A 20,586-nucleotide genomic window follows, 5' to 3' on the forward strand; every position below is an offset into this window, starting at 1 on the left:
ACATGTGTCATCAAACTGGTTTAATTGGTTGATCTGAAACAAACTGAGGACATTTCATTAACCATCGATGGGGTGGATACTGTAGATATTTGAAGCCTTTTAGTTCAAAGCTGCTCGACATATAAACACACATTTTGTGTATAAACAGTGTTGCCTTCACTTTCACATTATCCATTTCAGATATATGGCTTTTATTTTCTCTACTTAGAAAAGTTATGATTAAAAACATCAGTATATACACAAATATATTCATATTTACATATTGCAAATGTGTGTTAATCTGTTACATCATTGTTTTCTTTCGTCTTCTTTTTAAAAAAAGCTTTGAATGGAGGAAGGTACATGTAATAGGACCTACTTAATACGTCTGGTACAAAAGCAACTTAGATGGCCTTCAGTTTTTGTCTCTCAAATGTGATAAAACAAACTTAGAAACCTTTACATGACAAAGAATACAAACATTGTCAAACCTTTTTTTTTTTTTTTCAAAGTAGGAACACAAGTGTGGAAATTTAACAAAATACTGCATTTACAGTGATGACGTCAACTGGTGAAAGATGTTAAGAGTCTCTAAACTGAGATGTAGTGTCCATGAAACAGAGACTAGGACATGTTCTTTTCACCCTCTGCAGTTTTGTCAGTCTCCTTGGGTGTATCGTGTTTACTGTCCTTTCTCTCCTCTCTCTTGTCGCGGCTTCTGCTCCTGTCCCGCCGATCTCGGTCTTTGTCCCGGTCCCGGTCTCTGTCCCTATCCCTCTCTCTGTCCCTGTCCCTCTCCCTGTCTCTGTCTCTATCTCTGTCCCGGTCCCTGCCCCCGTCCCTGCCCCCCCGGTCTTTCCCGCGGTCTCGCTCACGATCTCGGTCTCTGCTTCTGGATCTCTCCCGTCTTCTGTCCCTCTCTCGCTCTCTCTCGCGGTCGCGTTCTCGGTCACGGTTTCTAGCTCTGTCGCGGTCGTGGTCCCTCCTTTCAGTCTCTCTCTCCCGGGGCCTCTCCCGTTCTCGGTCTCTGTCTCTATCTCTCTCCCGGTCTCTCCTCTTGTCTGGCTCTGGATCCCTGTGTCGCTCCGTCTCCGTCTCCCTGTGCCTCTCGACCTCCCTCCCTGCCTCCCTCCCTCTACTGCGCTCTCTTTCTCGGCTACGCTCTCGCTCCCGTTCCCTTTCTCTGCCTCTGTCCCACTCCCGCTCTCGGCTCCACCTCTTCCCCTGGCCCCTGTCCCATGACGGCCTGCCAGCGTGGGTGATCTCCCGCTCTCGTTCCCTCCTGCGGTCCTCGGACAGCTCCCTCTGTCTCTCTTCAGAGGGCTGCGGGGGACCGGGAGGATCCCTGTGCCCTCCTTCGAAGCGACTGAAGCGATCTCCGCCGCGAGGTTCTGAGTCCTCTTGGATGCTGCTGCTCCTCCTCCTCATGTCGGGAGAGTGGCGGCGCCAGAGGTCGTCCCTGTGCAGGTCTGGGCTGTGGGCCCCTATGCGACCTGGAGGCACTATGGGAGCCTCCGGAGGAGTTGGCAGCAGCGGCCCACCATGACGGATGGGTCTAGCCTCGTCTGAGAGCCTATCGAAGCGGTACCGCTCTGATCCTCCAAAAGGCTGTGAAGCATGAGGTCTATTCTCCTGAGGCGGAGGCCCTCGGTGCTCGTCGAAAGATCCTCTGTGTGGCGGCGAGGAAAGCGGTCTGGAGCTCCCGTACTGGCTGTGCTGACTGAAATGTTGCCCACTCATTTCCCCACTGGGAGGCGGGCCTCTTCTATCCTCGTACTGATTAGGCGGAGGTCCCCGATATGATGAAACAGGCGGGGGACCCTGATTGTCTTTAAAAATGTGGTGTGCGTTTGGGTTCGGATCCACGTTCAGCTTGAAAGAGTTAGCGGGGTCTTTGTTGTAGTGTTCTGCGACGGGGCCTCGATGTTGGTCTCCCATCGGAGGCTGGCCACCGAGGTCACCGTACTGAGATGGAGGTGGGGCCCGGGGTCCTGGAAAGTGGGACGGAGGAGGAAGCCTGGTCTCAAAGTGACCAGGCGGTGGCGCGGCGAAAGGCGGAGGGGGGCCTCTGTTTCCAGGGAAGCTAAAAGGCGGCGGTGGGCCCGCGAATCTTGGTGGAGGCAACGTGTTCTGTCCTTCAAAAGTAGGATGTGGGGGGAGGGCCGGAGGCAGGCCTTGCTGCCCCATGTGTTGAGGGGGAATGGAGGGATCAAACATTTGAGGAGGGGGGCCTCTCTGACCAATTGGAGGGAATGGTGGCGGTGGTCCTCGGGGACCCATGATATTCTGAGGCGGTGGTCCGGGAAGAGGCTGCTGCTGTGGTGCAGGCTGGTTTCCCGGCCACTGGTTCTGATAGGGAGGGTATGAAGCTGGAGGGGGGCCGTACTGCTGACTCTCGCCTTGCATGGGGGGGGCTCGTACGGGGGGAGGGACGTGGATGGGCGGAGGGGGTCCCTGCATAGGAGGGAGCCCTGACATTGGAGGAAGACCTTGTATGGGTGGTGGCACAGACATTGGTGGAGGCCTCAGTATCATGTTTTGTCCTTGCATTGGATGGGGCGGATGGGGCGGGAAGTTAGATCGAGGGGGTATGTCGGCCGGGGGTCTGTACTCGCTGTCGAAGCCTGGCGCTGACATGCGATGCGACCCGTGGTGGGACTGAGTCTCAGCCACAGTGCTCTGAGTGAGAACTGGGATTGCTGACGTCACTGCGGAGGCGTTGTCAGGCTCCTTATAAAAGCCTCCAGATGGTGTGTCTTGGCTGTTCTCCTCATACTCTGAGTCTTCGTTAACTTTTAAAATACTGGCAGCGTTTGGCCAAATACTATACTTGTCCATCTCCGTTTCCGCCTTAACTGGCTCTGGTTCCTCGATTTTCACTTCTTTCTCATCCAAGTAGTTGACCTCCATATCAGGCTCCACCTCCTCTCCTAACAAAGGAATCGACACCTCTGTCTTGTCTGAATCCAGGAAGGGGAGGGTATCAGCTTTCACCTCTTCTTCCTCTTCTTCTTCTTGAGGCACTGAGGTCTCTGCACTTTGCGATGAGTCTGGGAGTTCAGCCACGCTGGGCGGCTGAGGCTCTGAAGGAAGAGCAGCATCTGCCAACTGAGGAGACGCCTCCTCCTCCTCTGGTTCGTCAGATGGTTTCCTGCCAGCCGAAGCCTGACGAGGATCTCTGCTCTGGCGAGGATCTCTCTTCTGGTTGATTAAGGGTGCAACAGAAGAGGACTTTACGAGTTCCTCAACCTTCTTGCCAAGCTGCAGTAGTTGACTATTGGCCAAAAGGGATTTCATGGGCTGAGCTAAAAGTGTGTCTGGCAGTGTCAGTGAAGCGGCAGGTGTTGCTGTGGATGAGACTGGCTGATCAACCTGTTTCTGGAAAGTCTGGTCTCCGATCTGTTTCAGGCTCTCCAGGATTTTCTGTGGATCGGTTAAACAATCAGCAGCCGCAGCTTTAGCCTGAACTGATACTACAGGTTGGACATCATCAAAGATGGAGTCGTCCTCGGGGTCATACGCCACATCATCAGCTTCACTTGCAGTCACCTCGGGCTGCTTGGGGACTACAGGTTTGCTCACTATCTCAACAGACTTCTTGGGCATGTCGTAGCCCATACCGGGGTCATACTCTTCCTCCGGGTCGTATGGTCGGTCATCTTCATCCTCCTCCACTGTTTTCTCTTTAGAAATCTGTGCAAACTGCTGCACAATGGGGTCCAGCATTGTAGGCGGTGGGACGGAGAGTTCCTGATCAGATGGAGAGTTGACTTCTGAGTCATGCTTTTTCTTCTTAAAGAGGGTGTCGAGGATGGTCTGAAGGGGGGTGGCAGTTGCTGCGGAAGAGGAACTGGATGAGGAGGGGGAGTCTTTGCCGGTGGTGGTGGATGTGGCCGGAGATTTAAGGGAGGACAAGAAGGAACGGACCGAGGAGACTGTGGCATTGCTGTTCGAGGTCTCAGAGGAGCTAGATGGAGGTGATCCTGGGGGAGTTGTGCTGAAGGGGATTTCTAGACTCTGTCGTGTGCTTCTTTCTGCTTTGGCAGAAGACGACACCTTTGGAAGCCCAGCGTCATCTGCATCTTTGGTTTTGGACCGTTTCTCCTCAGATTCCAGTGGAGCACCTGCGCGCTTTCTGTCCTTCTGGCAGATCAACAACCCCAGGAGGAGGTTGGGGCGAGCTGGTTCAAGCCCTGTAAGATGGACAAAACAACGATCTTGAAAAATACTTCCATACAAGATTTTAAAAAAATCTGCTACAGAAATAGACAAAAAGAAACCAGGTGAAATGAGAGCTTCAAAAGAATAGACACAGAATGAACCCATAGCATGCAAGTTTTTATAAATTAAACCAAGGTTCTTTTAACTGTAAAGGCAATTGTGTTGTTAGGCCTGTTTGTATTATATTCATTTTTATTCAACTATAAAGTAAGAACATGCTGGCATTAGTGAATGAACATTTGTCAACAGCAGGTCCCTGTGGGTTATTGAAGTTATTTGTTGATATCCAGCCAGATATAATGGACTAAAATTACAAAATCACTCACAGCACCCATACGTTGGCACAATAAATCTACAATTCAGATTGCACCAGATGGTGTACTATATTATTGTTCTAGTAAGTCCAGAGTCAGGTGGATGAATTAATTCCTATTGATATTTGATGTGGGATCGATACCAGAAGCAAATGGTGTATTCAAGAAGTGTGATTTCATTTTTCTGAAGCAACTCAAGTTGATAAAGAAAAAGACCAGGTTCTTCTCTGAAGCACACTAAGCAGAAGTGGCTCTGCAGATGTTTGAGCCCCTTTCACTTACCACAGCTGCAATTGCCATGTGATACTGTTGAGTGTGTTGCACTATTTGGCTGCAAAGTTCACACAAAGTACTCATTCTTCATTTAGAAGGTGTTTAAACCCACTGGTATATTGCATTGCATGTTACCATATGAGCAGAATCATTATATAAAGTGAATGACTAGTTACTACTTATTGATTACATGTGTATTCAATTTTGTTTATTTGGAAGCCAAGCGTTAAGAAACAACAGGCTGAAACTGGACTCAAATGGCACCAACCTGCGATGCAAACTTCCTTTATTAGAAATGTGTGATACAAAGTCAGATATACAGCAGAGAGCACAGCAGCTGGAACATGCACAGAGGTGTTTTCCAGAGGAGACTCAACAAGGAGTGTGAGTGCCCCCTACTGCACAAACCCATGAATCAAAGAAGCTCTCATTTCAACCAGTAGTTTAAATTAAAAAAAAAAACATGACACTAAATATACTCACCACAAGTACAAAGACACATCAATGACACAAAAGAACAGGAATCAAGTAAGACAAATACAATTACACACAGAGGTATATTTGTGTATCCCTGTGACTGCTTACCTGGCCCATCAAACGGTAATAGTTTGGAGGGTAAAGGGTCCTTGGAGCCCAGTGGGATGAGATAGAGGTCTTTGATGCGGCGGTTGTTGTTAGCCACCACACCAAATCGTTTCCTGCTGCTAAAGTAAGAGAAGAGAGAGACATAGGCCACCTCCTCTTCCTCCGTGGCTGGGTGGAAACGGATCAGACACAGCTCCTGTGAGCAAAGGGTTAATTAAAGGAGAGAAAAAAAATAAATACAGTATGTAGGTAATGTAAGGCTTTTAAATAGAAAATGTCCAACACTTCTCTACAGGCTAAACTTAGTGCAAACAAACCTTGGAGAGCGAGGTTTTCAACTTGCCAACATAGTCCCACACTGTGCCTGGAGATATCCGTCCTCCAATATGAATGGTGTCCGGCAAATCCTGAATAATATTGACGCAACTATGAATTAAACTTTTTCATTGAAAAAGAGTGTTTTATTCATTCAAGGATGTCTGAAAAAATGAATCAAATATGAGCTCCTACACTTATACAGCAAAAATAACTAACCTCCTTCAGGTGTTCAAAGGACCCTGACACCAGGTAAGCCTTGGTCACAAACTTGGCCACCGACTGCATGTTGATGAACCCTTTCCAGATCTTCTCTTGACCATGGAGGAAAATTGCTGTCTCACCCTCAGGTGGAGGCTCGGATGTACTGTAAAAACAAGAATCATGCTTCTTTTAGAGAAAACTAAAAAGGTCAAATCTCAAAACTGTACTCGAGTTTATCATAAACAGCAACAACTCTGACCCATCATTTCTCTGGCATATACATTTTCAATACAATGACGTATATAACCAAAACACAAATATTAAGCACCTTGTTTTAGTTGATTTGGAGACGGCCACTGAAGATGGAGAGGCTGGGGGCATTGGCAGTGGCACCTTGGGTACAATCTCCACTGGAGCAATAACAGGCAGAGGAAGTGGTTCTGCCAAAGTGCTGCTGGGCTTTTCTGGAGCAGTGTAGGTGACGGTCACACCGGAGCTGTGCCTGGCCATGCGCGGATCTCTGCGGGTGATGGTGACGGAGGAAACGGTCGGGGCAACAGGTGCAGGGGTTTGGACAGGAGGTACCAGCATGCTGAGATCCTCCTGGTAAAGCTGCTGCTGCTGTGGCTCAGGTACTTCTGTGCTGGACTGATGTGATGGAGGGACGTGGGGTTGGTAGGTGAGGGGGTCTTGGTGTGGGTAGACTGCGGGACCCTGGGGTTGAGCCACAGGAGAGACTTCACCGGACCGGGATGAATGCAGCTCTTGTCTGGGTGATTTAGGTTCAGGCTTCTTGCTCAGTTTGGGTTTTTTAGCAGCTATTTCATCCTCAGTCTTCTGACCTAGAAGGCAAAGTAATAAAAAAAAAAAAAAAAAAACCCTCACAGTTATTTTTTAATTAAAAAATTATTAATTTTGAATTACTTTCTCCCCGTCTTAGCCTCTTTTTTTTTACCTGTGCATATTTTACAGTTGAGGTCAAATAGATGAGTCCTGTGCTCTAATGTGGTGTCTTTCAGCATGCTACTGAAGATGTCCGGCATGCTGCCACCGCCGCCCTCAACGCCAGACGGCTGAGCTGAAGCTGAAGGAGTGTAGCCCGACTCGTCTTGGTCCTGACGACACAGAAAAGAGGATCTCATTCAAATATTTGATTAATTCAATCAGATCTGTTCTTTCTGATTACTTTAATGTGCACTAATGTGTTATGTGTTGCTGTGTTTGTAGTTTTTGGGGCTGGTTTAGTGCCAACCACCGAGGAAGATAGAAAAAGCTTGAGAAGGAAAGAAACTGCAGTGAAAAACAGGACAGTGGGCAAGATAAGCAACCTGTGGCATCTTGGCTGCTGTCTCAGCCAGATTTCACAGTTTGTTTGTGCATCACATGCAAAGGTGAAAAAAAAAGGGTTGAAGCAAGAAAAGCACAGCGTGCCACCACTTACTGCAGCAGTGGCCATGCGAGATGAAGTGGTGGCAGAAATACATACATCTGCATCAGATGTTGGTGGAGCGTCCTCCATATCCACGCTATGAGAGCTAGAGTCCAGCCTGTTGCCCAGTCTGGACTGTCCTGAATGGGCTCTTGTACCGGAAGACTGAGCCTGGAGGAGACAGCCATCAAATATTTAGCGATTATGAGCTCCCTATTCAACAGTGTTTTAAAAAAACAGACCATTTTAACCCCCATTGTGTAGCTCTTTGAACGTCACAACGGCACATGTTGTTGATTTGTGCTTGGGTGTGTAATCACAGGATGTGACATTTACCTCAGTAGCATCAGGCTTCCTCCATTCAGATATCTCTTTGGAAAGCAGCTCTTCAGCACTTAGTCTCACCAACCTGAAGGGACTAACCTCCCCTCCCACAACTCTGTAGAACAGGCCCTGAGACAAATACACAACATGGTTATTTTTACATCTAAATATAAGTTACACTACCGGTAAGTAAAATCACAAAAACTGCAGACACCAGCTCCCTATACACAAAGACTGTATAAAGGCCGCATGTTTGTGTTGACTCACTTTGTTTTTGGGGTCCTTCAGGTTAAACATGAGGGATCTGTATTTGTTCTTGTACTTGCTGTCAGTGCTCAGGCAGAGGTTGAACATTTCCTTCTCAATGCCGACTGCCAGCCTTCCCACCTCACTCTCAGTCATTTTCAGATCATCACTGTCGCTCACCCTGATGGTTAGAAATACAACATACATTGAGTGCTTGGATGTGTTTAGCTGTGGATTTACTGCATTTTACAAAAAAAAACAGGGTAATCTCTGAACTGAGCTGAAGACACTCACCGCTTATAAAGGATGTCTGTGAGCGAGCGGCGGATGTTCTGTCTCATCTGGTTGTTGGGTGGAGGTGGCATGGGGGCCGCCGGAGGCACCGGTGCAGATGAATGTGAGGATCTAGAAGACGACGAGTGGCTGGAAGGAGCTGAAGAAGATGATGATGATGAGCCTCTAGAGGAGGATGAGGAGGAGGGGTGACTGTGGGGTGGAGGCTCCTTTTGTTGTGGCTGCTTCTTAGGAATGGTGAAGTTGGACTTGGTGACTCTCAACGCTCCTGTGACGTGGATCGGACCTGGAGGGTAGGGAGACGAGGCGGGCGGTGGGCCTGGTTTCTTGGACTTGGCTGAAGTTTTACTCGGGGGTGTTGCCGCTCGCCTCGACGGCCTGGAGCTGGTCGTATGAGGAGAAGACTTCCTGCCCTTCGGGGAAACCTTGGCTGCTTTGGGGGCCGGAGATTTCTTGTTGCCTTTGACTGGTGTTGTTGATGCTGGCGAAGGTTTCTCAGGAGCCGGGGCTGGTTCCTTCTCTTTCTCCTCCTTCTCGCTCAGCTTCTCTTCTTTGGGAGGGGCTGAAAGTCAAGAACAAGATCCAACATTTTAAAAATACAGCAAGAATAGTGTAGTGACAGTAGTTTTCAAACACTACAGATGACCACCTTGTATGTTTAAATCTGACTATGTCAAATAGTCAAATCTATAATGAATCTCTTCCCCATTTAATCAATAAATACATGTCAGTAACCGGCTTTTGCAGATATTGAACACATAGCAGTGAAAAACCTGAAATGAACACAAAGTTGACAAGGGGGAAGATAAATGGTCCCTCTTTATTAGAAGCAGTGACACAGATACACTGTGCTGTTGGTGCAGGTCCATTTAAGAAAACAATTGTAATTCTGAAAACCCATGGACCCACAAAAAGAGGAAACCATTGCACTGCAGTCTTGAGCAAACTCAGCATCATGTGTTAAGAAAAGGACTACAAGCTTCTGTCACTTAAATGTGAGGAAAAATAACCACATTCCAGTTTGTTAATGTAGTCTACCCCTCCTGTGTCACTGTCTACTAAAGCACAAACAACCTGTAACCTTTAAGAACCCTGCTGGCACAAAATTAGTCAATAATAAACCACGTGTAATTTGGGAATAATCAAGTTAATGATCAATTACTCAAACTAAAACTACAAACCTAGAATACATTCATTTCACAAGCTCCTCTACAAATACTATCTCAAGCTGATAAAAGAGATTAACTCTGACCCCCAAAGCCCAAAGGCAACCAGACCCAAGTCTTGTTAATGGCTCTTGAATTTGAATAAATGATTCAACTAGATATTAAACATTAAACCATCAATATTCACATAAAGTGTGTAAAAAATTATATCAACTTGCACCAAGAATAAAGAGGCTATGCACTTCCTGCTTGTCTAATCTCTCTTCAATCTGTCATCTGCACATGCTATGGGTCCAAGTCAGGTCCAAGTTGCCTGTTGATGCTGCAATAATTAACGCATAAACTCCAATTGAAGACACAAAAACTATACACATTCGAATGTATAAAGCATGGTCATTGCAACAGAACTGACACTCAACGCAAACCAAAGTCAACTAGGGTTTTCATAAGATGATAGGTCGTCACCGAATCAAATATCTCAGCAAAATATTGGCTATGAATGAGCAACAACAGTCGGTGGTACAACTAACAACCTGACCTGACAGAATGCATTCACATTACATTAGCATTCATTATCCCATAGGTCAATATCCTCATAAAGCCTCTTAGAGGTAAAAGAAAATGAAAAATGTCCACATTTGCATTGCAATAAACGTTCCCCACAATATATAACCAAATCTCATCAGGTGCAAAATGTGTGTGAAAAGCTTTGAAGGTGGTTGTCCCTCTTCTGAATCCGTGTGCCCAGGCCTGGTCCTCAGCTTCCATCTTCTGCCGTGGCCTTCCTCAACTCCACTGCGTTATCTTCAGGTGGTCTGGTCTGGTCTCACTGCACTGAGGTCTGCCAGGAGTTTCCTTTTCCGGGGGCTCTCGAAGGGCAACGTCTCCATGTGTGCAGATCAATCAGTTGTATATGCTGTTTTAAGCTGACCTGGTCAGGACATCCTACAGCAAGCCAACACTGCTCACATAATCAATTGAGGCATCCAAAAATCTGTTAAATCACCTTTTATTTTAAAGCCAGTTTCCCACGAGAAGGGATGCATCATATTCAATATGAATCAAAAACTTTTGGAAAAAAGTCAGTTTGTTACCCACAAAATTAAGGGTAGGAAGGAAAAACAGTGCGGAACAGCTGATAGCAGCTCAGTATGAGCTATATTAGCTTCATTGGTCCACAGTACCATGGGGGAATTATGAAACACCTACCTGCTGTAGAAAAAGAGGGAGGGGCCTTTTGGTAGGACCAACAGCTGAGGTGATGAACCCAGGAAGTGGAGACTTGTACAGACAAAGCAGGTGACGGAAAGACGCTCTAAACACACACTGGCACCATCCCATTCATCACAGCCACACACTCCCTAATACAGCGGACTGCTGAGAGCTGAGGTTGAAATTACTGCCCTCCTTTTATCTCTACCACATGTTCCTTTATAGATTTTCATTTACAGGACTCTATTTTAACTGTTAACTTTCAGAGGGGTAACTCTACCAAATCAATTTTGCACTTTAAAAAAATGTTGAAAGTCACGTGAGTCGCAATAAATAAAGGAACATTTGGAATCAATGCAGCAGAGGTCAAATTATTCTGACCTGTGATCGGCAGTATGCAAAAAAAGCTGGATCCTACAAACCCCATAATGCATTTGTTGGACCCTCTGTGCCTGTAAATAGCCAACATCTTTCAAACTACTGCCCCTAAATTGTGGACAGAGAGCCTGCCTCGTAAACTGAAGTGTCTAAGTGAATGCGGAATTTTTCAGACTTTACAAAGCTCCCCCAGAGCCACACAACACATTACACAACTGCTTTCAAAAAGGCACTCCACCGTGACTAATAAGATGGTGTGCAATTTATGGAGTGCCCCTTTAAAAATAAATGTTTTGCATTATTAAATACTTACCCAACACCACAGACGACACTTACCTTTCCACAACTGCCAACATTTCACTGACTAACAAAAACCTTGACATTTGACTCACAACACTTGGCAAGGCAGTCAAAAGTCTAGTGAACAGATGAGTTCATGTTCTTCCCCAAAATGTACGGCTCATCTCTAAGTTATGTTAGCATGACAGGAACCACATTTATAATGGAAAAACAACAATGTGGTTTCAACAACAGCCCCAGACTTTCAAAGAGATACATACACTTTTTGTTTAACACTGTTGGTGATATGGGTGTAGTCTTTTCTGGTGTTACTGCAATGTAATTATGGTCGCTGGACCAGGATGCAGTGGCCGGTGGGGGCGGGTGTTCCACAGCGTGCTCGTCTTCGTCGTCCTCGTCTGGATCAGGACTGTGGTCTTCCTCGCTGTCCGATTCCTCCCGAGACTTCTTCTGTGTCTTCTTCCCACCAGCAGCGCTCCTCTGGTTGGGCGAGACAAAAAACACACATTCAGATGTTGATGAGAGGGCAGTTGATGACTGTGGTTTTGATTAACATTAAAACACAGATATACTTGATTTGAGTAGAGTAGATTCACTGGATTAACTTTCAAATGCCAAGACAAATCTTTTGGGCCGACAATTTCTAAAAAATGTAACCCCTGGTCCGACTGCTCTCCCTCTGCTCATTTGTAACCACTGTACATTGTGCATGATACAACTAACGACGACTGAAGCTGTTTCTGACTAGTTGCCTCTCACATTTCTTTGCATGTGGCTAATCTGGACACCTTCCTATGAAACATGCACCGTCTATCACATTTCTGTGTGCATTTTACTGAGCTAGTGAACCAAACATTTAATTTCAGACACCGCCAAACACACAAGACTGTGCATTGCAGAGGAAGTTCAACACTGTCAGGCATTTTTCCAAATAGTAGTTGCAGTTTAAACCGTGTGACAGGTGAGCATATCACCTGATAGGATGAAAGAGCTCAGTTCATTTAGAATATAAATATCTCTTCACTGCCAGCCTTATCACTGTTTCCTAACTCCTCTATCTCTCTGAAGCTCAAAATCACAGCCCCCTGCATTTTTCAGATTTATGAGACAACAACTATAGATGCACATTGAGGGGGCAGGTTTGCAACAAACAACCCATAATTTCCACAAGCAACATATGAAGAAAACCAGGTTTGGACTATTGAATCTAATGGGGGAGTCTTTGTTGTCTTAGAGGCGACATTACATTAATATTGTCAAAGCAGAGATACACAATGTGAGCACAGAATTTAACAATGAAGTAAAAACAATAACAGCAAGAACACTATGCAGGTGTTATAACGTCAGCTGTTTACATTTGCTATGTCTGGAATATGAAATAATCTAATATCTGTAACATAAATGATGCAGGAAATCCAGGTGGTGGAACTGCTGGAAAAGTTTGATGGCTCTTTGTAACCAAAGTGGTGCACAGTTGAAGCATCAGAAGCCATATTCATTCAGGTGTAATAGTTGTTCAATAAAAAAAGATGCTTATCATAATAATTTTGATAAGAGAATTACTCACTAACACAACAACACTATCAGTAGCCCCTTAGGACCAGACTATTTTCACTGTCATTGTTGCTTCACATTTTAAAATACTTGTCAATTTAATCTGTATGCAGTGGTTTTGTCCACATCAAGATCCAGTAGGAAGGATGACTCCATTGTTCCAGTCAGCTGACTGGTCCCCAGCTGAGCCATTCACACATTTTGACTGAAAACCCTTGAGATGTGAAATGAATCCGCCCCTCCCTCCTTCCCCCAGACTGGTTACATGGATTAAATATTGGCCAGTCTGGTGTTATCAAACAGCCAAACAATACCAGAGAGCAGCAGCTGCAGATTACCACTAGATGTTATTAAATACCGTACTTTCTTTTCTTGAACAACTTATTCTACTGAACCATTTTATCTGGTCACAACTAGATTTCTTATAACTTTGTTGAAATGCAACATGTGCAGTGAAACAAGGAGATTTGTCACTAACTAAACTAAAACCAATGATAAAATGGATTATATTTTTTTCCAAATGACATGACCAAATAAAATCATGGATATGTAACTATCGCGACCTAAAATGTGATGATTGTTAGAGACACATGAACATGTTTCCTCTAATGCAAAGTAAACACTGAAACAAAAAGTCACAGGTGCAGCTATTTCTGCATGTTTGTTAAAAAAAAAACTCTAGAATATCATGTTTCAAGTTAATCATCGACAGAATAGTAAATTGCCTGTCTTCAAAGGTCACTCCACACTAATGTATTCAATATGGCTGGATACTTGAGACTGCTAAGACCCGCTAATAATAGACCAACATTCAACAAACAATGAAATGCTGGAGAGGAAATTCTTTCTCCAATTGTTGTCGAGACATGAGAATCTGAAATCTAATATGTTGAGTATGACACAGGCCGTTTGGCAAGTGCTCAATGCGTCTAAAAAAGAGCTCCCCACTTCTGTTACCGATATTCCAACACAAAAGGAAGTTACATCAGCCAACCCTAGACAACCGTTTTCTCGTTGAAAGAAAGTTATTAACATTCAGACAAAGGCCATCATTTCAGCTGGTCCAAGTTACCTTAGGTGCAGACTTGGTTTTCTGAGCCTTGGCCTTTTCCTTCTGCTTAGGCTCTTTGACGTCAGTGATGGACTTCATGGCCGCTGCAGCGTGTCTCAGGATACAGTCGTTTCCACAGTACACAGAGTCTGGCTGGGCGTTATTCTCACAGCCAGGCCCGATACATTTGGGAAGTGAAGAAGACTCCTCCTCGGCCTTCTGCCCGCTCTTCTCCTGCTGTTTCTCGGCTGTCTGCGTCGTTTTCACCTCCACGTTTGATGCCACCTTCTCATCTGTGTCTGGCAGGGCTGTGGTGGCTGCCTTCTTCTCCAGCGCAGGTGTCACCTTCTGGTCTGCTTTGGGTACAGCTGTCTGCTGTATTGCCTGCTCCAGTTCAGTACACAATAAAATATGTCACTTTGCAAGATGGCCATAACTCTGCATTAAATATTAATTTTATTGACCACAACAACGATGACTTGTGAAAATGTGTGCACCACTTTTTTGTAGGCCTCCTTATGCTAATATCAAGTTTTCACCCATTTGTTTATGTGATAATTGCAACAACAGAACAGATCTGGATGAAACAGGCCTGTGTTTGTTCGGCTCCTTATCTACATTTTCAAAATATAAGAGCAGCAGCCATACGTACTGGAAACACTAACAGTTTGCGTAATGAGGCAATGTAGTCTAATCACTGACTGGGGGATGAATAAATATAAATCACATTTCGCACAACCATTTAAGCCCTTTTTCTGTGACTGTGGTGAAATGAATTCCAGTTTGGTTCAAGTATGAACTGTTTATAGTATAAAATATGGACTCATTCACCAGTGCATCATAGTCATTTTTACATTTTGATGATCAGGACAAAAACCTGACATGCAGAATGACGTACTGTGCAACAGAACAGTATGTATACAAATTCAGACAATCATGGCCTAAAGACAGCATTATTTAAAAAACTTAAGTTAAGATCGGCTGCAGGGACCTACCGGCTGAAAGATCTTTATCTTCTTTTTCCCCGTTGGATTGGTGGCTTTCTCTATCCTGCCTTTGATGCCCAGATCCTCTGTTGGCTTCTCTTCTGGTCCAAAACCTGTGGAGGACAGAGGTGCAGCTCCGCCCAGAGCAGCTCCACACACGTTAGCTCTGTCTGCAGCTGCAGAGGTCGCAGCGCCACAAGTCTGTAGATTAATGTCCGCTCTGAGCCTCCCGGCCTCTGTACTTGTAGAGAGGATGGATGTGGCCGGCCTGACCACCTGGTTCTTCTTAGCGGTGCAGTTGGGACAGATGTAGTCCTCCCCGTTTCTCTCCATCAGACGCCCACGGGCCTCCGTGATGCCCACACAGTCTCCATGGAACCACTCTTCACAGCGGTCGCAGCAGATCATGAACCTGGCGCGCACAAGACATTTCTAGTGCCACTTTTCCACAGCATAACACTCAACTTACAGGTTTTTACTCATCATTTCAGATTTAAGAATGAAAATTACAAAAACAGCTGAAGCTGTGGTTGAAGCTACTGACGTCATAAAAGATTAAATTAAAATTAAGAGCAGTATTTTATTTTTCTACATCACTTGCATCTTTGTGGCACTCATAATAGATAATACCTAACTAATACGGTTAAGCATGATAAAATACCTTTTGTTGTGTCTCTGGCGACAGATGCAGTAAAGTGCATTGGGGTCATATCCTCCCTCATCAGAATCGATGGATGATGAAGAGGTTGAGGAATCGTTCTCATCGTCGTCCTCCTCCTCATCGTCTTCATCGTCATCTTCGTCGTCATTGTCCTCTTGCATCTGGGGCTTGCGGGGCTTTCCAGCAGCTGGGGTGACTTTAGGCATGGCGTCCCTCTTGGGGGGAGTGGTGCTCTTGTTAACAGGCACAGGAGCTTTAACGGGAGTGGCTTTCTTATTGGCTGCCCTCTTTTTATTGACATAGGTTCTTATTGGTCCACGTTTTACTACCAGTGCAGCAGGCTTGTCTTCACTGTCCTCGCCGGTCTCTGTCTCCGTTTCTGCTTTGTCGTCGTTGTTTCCGTGTTCGTCTGTCTCCTCAGCGACCTCTTCCTTCTCAGAGACCAGCTCTGGCTGAGACTGTGTTGTGTTGGTGACCTGGAAATCTTCTGGACTTGGTTCACTCTTTTCATCTATTTTCTCCCCGTTGTTATCCTCTGGCTCGTCTTTCTTGGCATCGTCTCTGCTGTCCTCCTCATTCTCAGAGCTGCCGTCCTCATTGACTGTGGATCCTCCGCCTCCTCTGGTCTGTCTGCCTCGAGTTTTCCTTTGAGCCTGCTTCCTTGCACTACTTCTTGTCCTCCTCTCTGGGGACTCCACCTTGTCATCGACAGCCTTGGTGTCAGCGTTACCATCGAAGCTGGCCTCTGAGGCGGTCTCCGCATCCGTTGGGGTCTGAGAAGGGGGGTCCCCACTCTCCAGACTGGGAGGGGCACTCTTTCTTGACCCTCTTTTGGCAGTCAAGAGGAATTCCTCAAGTTTGTCCGTACGCTTGGACTGCCTACCGCTACGGCGGACAGGACAGCGGCTTTCAGAGCTGTTGGTTGCTGCCTCCACTGGCATTTCTCTCTTTGCGACAGTGGACCGACGGAAACCCCAAGTCTTTTTTACTTCACTGTTAGCCTTGGAAGATTTATCTGGCTCCTCTAAAGTCTTTGTGGCCACATTCTCACTTTCAGTGTCAATTGATTCGAGCTGCTCGCTATCCCCTACTCCAACACCTGCGTACAGATAATTAAATAACATTGTAAGAAATCAATTTGAGGTATGCAATAACAACCAGAATGCAACATAAGAAACCAAGGAAGTAAAGCCAAGAAACTGATTGATTTTGTAAAGCACACATATCAATCAAGACAAATTTGAAACTGATTGACTTGGATTTGATCTGAAATCACTCAAATATCATCGAACTGACACCACAATTGTGCCCAGTATTACCACAACACACCCACTCCTTAAAGGTAAAGGAAAAGAAGCTCATCCAAGGTACCTTGAGAGCAGCTATCCATACGGTCCTGGCTCTTCTCTGGCTCAGAGGCTAGAGAGAGCTCAGGGCTCACATTCTCCTCCATAGATGATGGAGTCAATCGCTACTTTCAAACTGAATGTCTACAGTTAAGAGAAAAGCACAAGAGACCAGCTATGAGACACTCTTTTCACTTTATAATGTGAAAAACACTCATGGCTGCCATTTTTTAAATTCAGTAGCCAGTGCTGGGATTGCTTATGTGTTGCAGAAGGTACATACTGATTCTCATTCTAAAATAGTGTGACAACTATAATATTTCAAGTTTATTTGCACCAATGTATTGCACAAGGAATCGGTGCTGTGTGGTTAATGAAAAATGTGGCCCGTAATTTAATCACCTGTGCGTAGAACAAGAGGAGAAACGAATCTTTGGCCTTAAATCTAAGAGCACATTGTATATATGTCGGGTACTGTTAAGCACTATTTCATATTTGTCCCAAATATCAAAATTATAAAGGGCGTTCTTGTTGTCTCTGGACAGGTTTATAAAACTATTTAGAGACATTTACATTTTTAAACCAAAAATATGATAAGACTTTATATCTTATCTTTTAACAAGGCAAAACCTCTTAGAACATGTCACATCATATTACTTCCCTGATGTTGACTGGTCTGTAAAAACATAGACCTGGATTGTTGTTTTGTCTGAATTGGTGTAGTGCCTTGCACAACAGCACATTGTGATAAACAACATTTTCCCTGTGAAAACCTGATGGCTGACACATCATGTTACAGGGGGGAGTGACTGTCTCCATTTCTGTGTATAGTCAGTCACAACAATATGTGCACACCCACTGCAGTCTGATCTTTAAATATTTAGGGTGGCATAGTGGAAAAACTAAACTTGACACATATGCACATTTAGTTTGCTGTCAATAATTTTAAGACTAATTATTGAAAAGTTGGGAATACCAAAGTCAAAGCAACCAGGCCTAAAACCAAAACTATTGTGGAATAATAACACAATTCAAAGCCCTTGTTTATGTACTTAAAAATTATCTGAGGACAAACATGCATTTCATATAAAGAGCCCATTATCAAAAAAGTCTGTACCTGCAGTTTATCAGCGGTGGGTGGCAGAGAGCTTCTTCAGACTACACAAAGTTTTTGCTGCAGCAACCATCAGTCATGGTAAAAGTTAAAGGATCTGCCCGCACCAGAAAAAGGAAAACACAAGTTAGGATCAAAGTGCACTGCACAGAGAGGTTAAGAGGTAACAACCTTATGGATCAGCTATGATAACGAAAGTGGACAAAATCCATTTTCTTGAATTCAAAAATGTTTACTACTTGGGATACGGTATTCACAAATTCCTCAAGTGCTCGTTTAAAATGCAAACTTCGTGAAATCAAAAACAAATAAACCAAGCAAATGTGAGACCTGACTTAAATGCAAATTGTGCAGCGATGATGTCTTTCTGCTGTTATTAAAAGTAACCCCAAAAAGGATGAATTAACGAAATCATAGTGGAACGATTGCTAACGGTGCAAAACACATGATGAAGCTAAATATATGTTAGCAATTCAGGCTAAGAAATAGACTCCTGTGTCTTTAATTACTAGCATAACATTTGCATATACTTTTCTACTGCTCTCGATGATCGATGCATTGATAAGACAAGCACACAGCACCATCTCTACTGGGAGAAAAAAAAATCCGCCCAGACTGGAGGTGATTAAAGCGGATTGCTCCTCCAATGGTGTGCCAGTGGTCACGATACCGTGCCACGTGAATCGTAGAGGGAAACTGTTGCCAAGAGAAGTGGGAGGGGCCCCGACCGAAAATCAATTTAAAAAAACGCAATATTTACACAATCAGACAAGAAGATGACAACAAGTTTGAGACATGTAGATATCAGCGGTATCGCGTGTGATGCAGCAGCAGCGTTTGGTTGTGTATTGATGATGTCTCGACACACACGGACGGAGAGAGGGAAGCTGCTCACGGCCGTAACTTAGCGCCACCGACCGAACAACCACGCGTTACACAAAATGTAACGCGTTTATAAGTCACAACTGATCTGGATGCATGCACGAAAACAAACCAGATAGCAACCAAAGAGACCATTATACAACAAACTACGCCAGAGTGGAAAATAAACAAAAACCTGCACATCCACCACCGCCGATGATGATGATGATGGCCGCAAACGGGCAGCTAGCTTATTTGCCGTTAACAGTTAGCTCTTATGGTCATCGTATAATTTAAATATCTGTGTCCAACAAAAAAGCTTGTCGTTTAGTGTTTCAGCTCTTGATCCTCGCCGTCGTGTATTGTTTAAAATTTTCAAACCACAATTTGCATTTATTGCAGCTAGCAAGCCTGGCTCGTGCCGTTAGCCGTTAGCCACCACGAGCGTCGTCGACGTCAACGGCAGCGCAGCGTACACCCCGAAGATAATATAGCAGTTGGGGTTATTGTGAAGAGTAAAAAACATGCAATCTTTTTCAAACCGAGTATACAGGAGACAAGTAGCAGCAACAAGTCATATCCGACCTGACAAACAAGAGTCTAACGGGCTGGCGTAGTTTTTTACTGTACACACGTTAAGCTAAGCTAGCTAACTTAACGTCAGGCGCATCATGACCATCCTCGCCTTGGACAACCTGGAGCAGGAGGACAAACCATCAACAGTGGGACAAAAGAAACTGACGAACGGACGAATCTCCACAAAAACTAAACGCGGTGCTGCTAAAAAATTCTAAATTGTTGTACTCTACCCACCTACGCGAAAGAAATACCGATGATATTATGCCCTCGTTCTTTCCTCGGTCAGTCCTCCATTTTCCATTCCCGCTGGAGCTACTGACTGACGGACTGCGGCAGATGGCTGACGGTTTACACAACCGGCTCCGCCCGGCCACAGCGCCGCCCGCCGGCCAGGAGGAACACCGAGCGCGCACAGGCAACAATAACACAACACACACACCCTTCTTAAATCTGTACTTAGCCTATTGCCCCAATAACCCCCTTCTTCAGGACTTCCGACATCAAGAAATATTACAATGTGCTGCAGTTTAACTTTAGTTAGAAATCAGAAGTCAGCATCAAGCTTACAAACTATGGGCTTTGGAAAAACCAACCCAACACATGGAGATATTTATCTATGAAAACTATAAGTTAAGTGTTGTGTGTGACCAGCACATTTTCAAGACTGTATCATCTGATGTTTTAATTTCAGAACTCATTAAAGTACTTAACCGACAGCTAAGCCTAAACTATAGATTGCAGTTTTGCTTTGATACACCACAGTATATCCATAGAAACAGCTCATTTAAAACGTTTGTATTTGTTTTCTTTGCAGTATACAGCAGGCAACATTAGAATAACAAATAAATTAACATAGAATACAAAATAAGTAATTTACAGACATTTCCGTCAACAGTCCTCTAATCTAAAACTGAGGTGGTCCATTAACATGGTTTACATTTTTGCAGTTTGAAACTGTTAAACTGTTGTCCTTCACACTATGTGTATGTTTGCGACACTCAAGCATGCTCTTAAAGATACTGCTCTTTATACTGACAGCTTTATAGACTGCAACAAAGTGCATGTATATGCAGTATACATTTTTTAAACTACCCCCTCTAGTGGTTACTAACTATCTGCTGCCAGTCTCATTTCTACATTTAAAATGCTTCAAAGACCACGTGAACTGGGGGCAGTATGTGAGCCCTGAAAGGC

At 44.8% G+C, this 20,586-nt stretch overlaps 1 protein-coding gene across 4 annotated transcripts; it reads right to left on the reverse strand.

The window, feature by feature from the left end:
* Positions 1–22: 22 nt before the first annotated feature.
* On the reverse strand, positions 23–19,730 carry dido1 (death inducer-obliterator 1). Of its 4 annotated transcripts, none has more exons than XM_083972215.1 (17): positions 19,627–19,730; positions 17,956–18,049; positions 16,864–16,982; positions 15,493–16,591; positions 14,841–15,243; positions 13,867–14,229; positions 11,501–11,720; positions 8,185–8,746; positions 7,912–8,071; positions 7,657–7,773; positions 7,378–7,491; positions 6,847–7,006; positions 6,220–6,733; positions 5,907–6,054; positions 5,690–5,779; positions 5,373–5,568; positions 23–4,172 (listed from the first exon to the last, which is right to left on the reverse strand). In XM_083972215.1, the coding sequence occupies exons 3-17, from the start codon at positions 16,943–16,945 to the stop codon at positions 604–606; spliced, it is 7,797 nt and encodes a 2,598-aa protein (XP_083828341.1). In that variant the 5' UTR covers positions 16,946–16,982; positions 17,956–18,049; positions 19,627–19,730; the 3' UTR covers positions 23–603. The 4 variants fall into 4 exon arrangements, with proteins under 4 accessions (XP_083828341.1, XP_083828342.1, XP_083828343.1 ...); XM_083972216.1 differs by having other exon boundaries at positions 19,631–19,691; XM_083972217.1 differs by lacking the exon at positions 16,864–16,982 and having other exon boundaries at positions 19,627–19,718.
* Positions 19,731–20,586: the final 856 nt, after the last annotated feature.

This window comes from Trachurus trachurus (assembly GCF_905171665.1).
Source record: "Trachurus trachurus genome assembly, chromosome: 5".
In the NCBI taxonomy this organism is placed as follows: Eukaryota; Metazoa; Chordata; class Actinopteri; order Carangiformes; family Carangidae; genus Trachurus; species Trachurus trachurus.

Coding starts and splice junctions, on each gene's coding strand:
- dido1 (XM_083972215.1), bottom strand. CDS start 16,945: ATGGAGGAGAATGTGAGCCCTGAGCTCTCTCTAGCCTCTGAGCCAGAG. Junction 16,592..16,863: donor TATGGATAGCTGCTCTCAAG/GTACCTTGGATG, acceptor ATCTGTACGCAG/GTGTTGGAGTAGGGGATAGC. Junction 6,055..6,219: donor TCCAAATCAACTAAAACAAG/GTGCTTAATATT, acceptor TTGTTTTTACAG/TACATCCGAGCCTCCACCTG.